Source organism: Cupressus sempervirens, chromosome 7 (genome assembly GCF_028749045.1).
Source record: "Cupressus sempervirens isolate cs-2001-9-10 chromosome 7, ASM2874904v1, whole genome shotgun sequence".
Taxonomy (NCBI): domain Eukaryota; kingdom Viridiplantae; phylum Streptophyta; class Pinopsida; order Cupressales; family Cupressaceae; genus Cupressus; species Cupressus sempervirens.
Window position 1 is genome coordinate 910,326,030 of NC_143124.1, and position 4,820 is coordinate 910,330,849.

General features: G+C 45.6%; 1 protein-coding gene across 2 annotated transcripts; it reads left to right on the forward strand.

Moving 5' to 3' along the window:
• The first annotated feature begins 664 nt into the window (after positions 1-664).
• LOC149550465 (protein DETOXIFICATION 55-like) lies at positions 665-3,974 on the forward strand. Of its 2 annotated transcripts, none has more exons than XM_089793488.1 (2): positions 665-965; positions 2,419-3,974. In XM_089793488.1, exons 1-2 carry the CDS (start codon positions 882-884, stop codon positions 3,832-3,834), a joined length of 1,500 nt encoding a protein of 499 aa, XP_089649614.1. In that variant the 5' UTR covers positions 665-881; the 3' UTR covers positions 3,835-3,974. The 2 variants fall into 2 exon arrangements, with proteins under 2 accessions (XP_089649614.1, XP_089649615.1); XM_089793489.1 differs by lacking the exon at positions 665-965 and adding an exon at positions 1,016-2,311.
• Positions 3,975-4,820: the final 846 nt, after the last annotated feature.

The window sequence follows — 4,820 nt, forward strand, 5'->3', positions numbered from 1 at the left end:
AACACACGTAAGAAAGAGTGTTGTAGTATCGAAGCGGAAGCCACGCGTGTTATTGAGCTCAATAAATAGATTTCCGGGCTTTTCGGGCATAATACAACAATCACGAGATAGACTGGCAAACTTTAAATGTAACATACCGTGCCACGTGGCCTCCTACAAATTCTCCGCTGGCGGCGAGCCACTACCAGACACTAAAATTTAGTGACCGTATGGCCGTATTACGTGTTTCCGTTTTATGTTTTTTCAGGTTATCAGAACCTCTTTTTGTTTCTGGACATAATGACACGTAATCTACGCTTGGCTGACGGGCGCGGTCAGCGTCAAAGTTAAATAGCGAAGTTTCGGGGCACCACTATCCAACCTTTGCAGGACCCGCGGAGAAACGCGCGGCGGCCACATGAGAAAGCGGAGGCTCCATTGACCGTATTGCCCGCTTCACATTGGATGGTCGTCATCGGTGGGGCGGTTCAGTGAAAATTCAACTCTATCCCATTACCCGCGCAGTTGTTTGACGGAATGACGAGAGTTTTAGTCTCGTTTTACCGCGCAATGTGATTCAGGTAGGGTTTTCTTTTTATGCCCCCTGTCGTGCTTTCCTACAGCAATCGACTTCCTTCCTACGCGTGATATCCTCTTTTCCGTAGATAAATCGTGGTCAGCACCGCGCAGTGGCCTACTCACTTCTTCTTCTTCCTTGTCATCATCATGCTCGCCCATTACCTTGTTTGTCTTGGCGCACAGACCTGGTGGGTCTACTCTGTTTCCTCTATTTAAGCACAGATTTGAAGCACCAGTTGTTCATTCAGACCACAGCAGACAGGAATAGAGAGCGTGCATTTATGCAACAAGTTTAGTTTGATTTGATTTGATCAATCGACGCCATGGATACGGAGAATTCTCAAAAGATGAACAAGATGGGTGGCGAGACAGACGAGGAGTTGCGCAGATTTCCTACTCTTTCACAAGTATGCGACGGTGGAATTGTTTTCACTCTGTTTTAGATTTGGGCTTTTTTTTGCTTACTAGGATCAGATCAAATGCCGTATTCAGTCCCATTTCTTGGTTCTAAATCTCAATGCCCTATTTCTATTCTCTCTGTTATGCCTATGTTTTTCCTTTAATCAATGAGCCATTTTATCTCCTTAATGTTTTGCACAATTGAGACTCATCCTAGGACTTCTTGGTGAGCTGTGGGAGCCGAGTTAGTAGCAGAAGACTGCTGTTATTTTTTTTTAATTCAATAAGACTAGATCTCTGATAGGCTCTGGTAGGCTCTTTATGAAGATAGCGCCTAGATACACCTCCTCTCAAACCACATTTCTCTATTTCGCTTAGAGTTTACTCAAGCGAAGCTCATTTGATAAAATTGCAGTCATATGAATTTCCACAGTCTTCATGTTTAACTCATGTATCTTGATGTTTCAGATCAAACTCCAATTCTATGATCTTTTCTTTTGTCTTAGTTTCTTCGTTTGATCTGGAAATTAACTCACACGGTTGATAGCAAAATATCGTTGTTTTAACTCTCTTACTACACAATCATCATTCCCAAGACACATTCCTCTGTTTATACCCTGTTGGTCTCTGTAAATTGGTTCCATACCGTCATTTCAAGAACAACTTTTTTGCCTCTGCTCCCAACTCTGGCAATTCTATAAATAGGTTAACTCTTTTTCAATTTTACTACTATCTATTTAGTTTTATTACATTTTATAAAAAGCTGATATCTAAACTCTATGATATACTTATCATCTACAAAAATAACTAATGCATTAGACATTTCAAAATTTGAATGCTTCCAATCCTACCTTAGCTCCGATCATAGAAATGACAAGGGCTTGCCATTTCCATATCGATACGATAAGCCGAAGCCCTTGCAAACCGCCTAAACTCCTAGCCAGTCATTAGGAAAAGCTCCGGTTCAAAGTTTTGACAACTGATTTGGCCTGGCTTTGACCCAGCCATTTCCGCACATGTTCATATAGACTCCTAGCTCGATTCTGATACAATGTTTCAATGCTCATCTCTTCAACGCTGCCTATTTTTCTTGACTCGTAGATTGGATTAGTTATTTTTTCGACTATAACTTGACTGTTAACAGAAAACCTTTCAAACCCGCACATGTTACTCCCCTTTATTTCAAACACCACGTTCTGCTTCCGGAGAATTCCAACACCCTCAATCTCGCATCATACTGTGCCACCAAACAGTCATGAATTTCTAGAAAGCAACCGATGCATCATAGAGAAAGAAATCTGTGCATGAATGCATTCCTTCCTTTCCCACTAAACTAGACCCACATCTTTCAAAGGTTGAACTTTTAGAACATGAAATAGATGGCATACATTACATTACATGTGTTGAAGAAGAATTATAGATCAAATGTCTAATCATTAAGGAATTGGTGTTGGTGCGCAGGCGGTGGAGGAGGCGAGGGAGCTGTGCGGGATAGGGCTGCCGATGACTGCGATGAACCTGGTGGTGTACACGCGGGCCATGGTTTCGGTATTCTGCATGGGGAAGCTGGGCAGCCTGGAGCTGGCGGGCGGGGCGCTGGCGATCGGGTTCACAAACATAACTGGGTACTCGGTGCTGTACGGGCTGGCGACGGGCATGGACCCAGTGTGCGGGCAGGCGTTCGGGTCGAAGAACTGGGCCCTGATCGGGCTGTCCCTGCAGCGCACCATCCTGATGCTGCTCTCCGCCTGCATTCCCATCGCCCTCCTCTGGTTGAACCTGCAACGCATTATGCTGAGGCTCGGGCAGGACCCAGCGATAACAGAGGTGGCCGGGGTGTACTGCCTCTACGCCCTGCCCGATCTTGTAGCCAACAGCCTCCTGCAGCCCCTGCGAGTCTACATGCGCTCTCAGGGCATCACCACTCCCATGATGTGGTGCTCCCTCCTCGCTGTCCTCCTCCACGTGCCCCTCACCCTCCTCCTCGTCTTCTCCTTCGACCTCGGGGTACAGGGCGTCGCCGTTGCCACGTGGTGCACCAACTTCAACATGCTCTTCTTCCTCCTCGCCTACCTGGCCTACACCGGCGCCTGCAAGGACACGTGGGACGGATGGTCCGTCGAGTGCCTCAAACACTGGTGGCCGCTGCTCCACCTGGCGCTCCCCAGCTGTTTCGCCGTCTGCCTCGAGTGGTGGTGGTACGAGATCATGACGCTCCTCGCCGGCTACCTCCCTAAGCCCCAGGTGACCGTGGCCGCCGCTGCCATCGTCATCCAGACCACCTCGCTGCTCTACTCGTTTCCCATGGCGCTCGGTTCCTCCGTCTCTACGCGGGTCGGAAACGAGCTCGGGGCCAGCCGCCCGGTGCGTGCGAGGAACGCGACCATTGTGGCCCTCGGATGCGCGGTCCTCGTGGCAGTCATGAGTCTGACGTGGACAACCATCTTGCGCAACTTTTGGGGCCGCGTGTTTACCCAGGACCAGGGGGTCCTCTCGCTGACCGCCGCGGTTCTGCCAATCATAGGCCTCTGCGAGCTCGGGAACTGCCCCCAGACTACCGGCTGCGGGGTCCTACGTGGCAGTGCCAGACCGGCCGTTGGGGCGAGGATTAATCTCGGCTCGTTTTACTTCGTCGGGACGCCGGTGGCGCTGTTGTTGGCGTTTAAGTTGGAACAGGGCTTCGTGGGCCTCATTTACGGCCTCGTGGCTGCACAGCTGGCGTGTGCGTTGTCGATCACAGTTGTCATCTTGAGGACTGACTGGGCTTTGGAGGCCAGCAGGGCGAAGCAGATCGGCGGGTCGGATGAGGACGGGAAATTTGAGGAACTAGGAGGAAAATATGGCGAGGAGCTGAGACTTCTAGCTGAAAAAGTGTGAACATACAAAATAAACAATTCAAATAGAAATGTACCTTGAAAAGGGATTATAGGCACGTGCTTCTTAGCCTTCCGCGCCATTCTTTTTAGTCATATGTAAATGACATCATAATTTATACGGCACATCATTGTTTTGTTTCACACTTGTAAACTGCTAGGATGTGCACCTTTACAATGTTTGTTTATTATTATTTATTATAATGTGCATCTTATCCCTTTGGATGCCCCAATTTTCTAACCATAATGAATCAAATTACAATGTGCTAAAATATAATCTTTAATTTTCCTCTTAAAGATACAAAATGAAAAATATAAATTAAGCTAGCAAACAACTATTCAAATATCAATATTCTTCTCACTCTCATTTGAAAAGAAAGTTGTCCTTTTGAGAGATCACAATGTTGATTTGTAGAGTAATTTCAATAGCATTTCAACAACATAACGATTCTTCCAAATAAATAACATATATACTATATTCAGTGACATTTAATATTTATAAAATGTGCAAGTACAATAGAAAAATTCAAAGGAAGCTACAAAATATAGTGTTGAACAACACACCACAAAAATGAGAGGGGGGCAATAGGGTGAGGGAGGATGAATTGGTCTTGATAATATCCTTGAATAGTGTCACAATCATATTCTATTAATTATCTTTAACCATCAATGAAAGATATAACTTTTAATGTGGGAAAATCTATGGCGAGAATCAAACCCTCTATATGGATAACTTTAATACAAAGTTTTAGGCCAAAGGCCAAGGAAGCTCACTACTTCTAATTTGGACTTGTAGGATAAGAAACACAACCTTGAGGAAATATTAAGACACACAATCCTAAGGGAAGATGCAAAAAAACTTACAAACTAAAACACACATCTCCAAGGCAAGATATAAAAATATGCTGTGAAACTATCCTCAACCACTTTTTCAAGCAACTAATATCATGTCAAACATAATTCCCATGTCCACCGCCTCAAACTCTACCA

What these genes read in the sequence shown, in the direction of transcription:
- LOC149550465 (XM_089793488.1), top strand. Translation starts at nt 882, where the DNA reads ATGGATACGGAGAATTCTCAAAAGATGAACAAGATGGGTGGCGAGACA. An exon ending in GATTTCCTACTCTTTCACAA is followed by an intron (nt 966 to 2,418) that starts GTATGCGACGGT and finishes GTTGGTGCGCAG; the next exon opens with GCGGTGGAGGAGGCGAGGGA.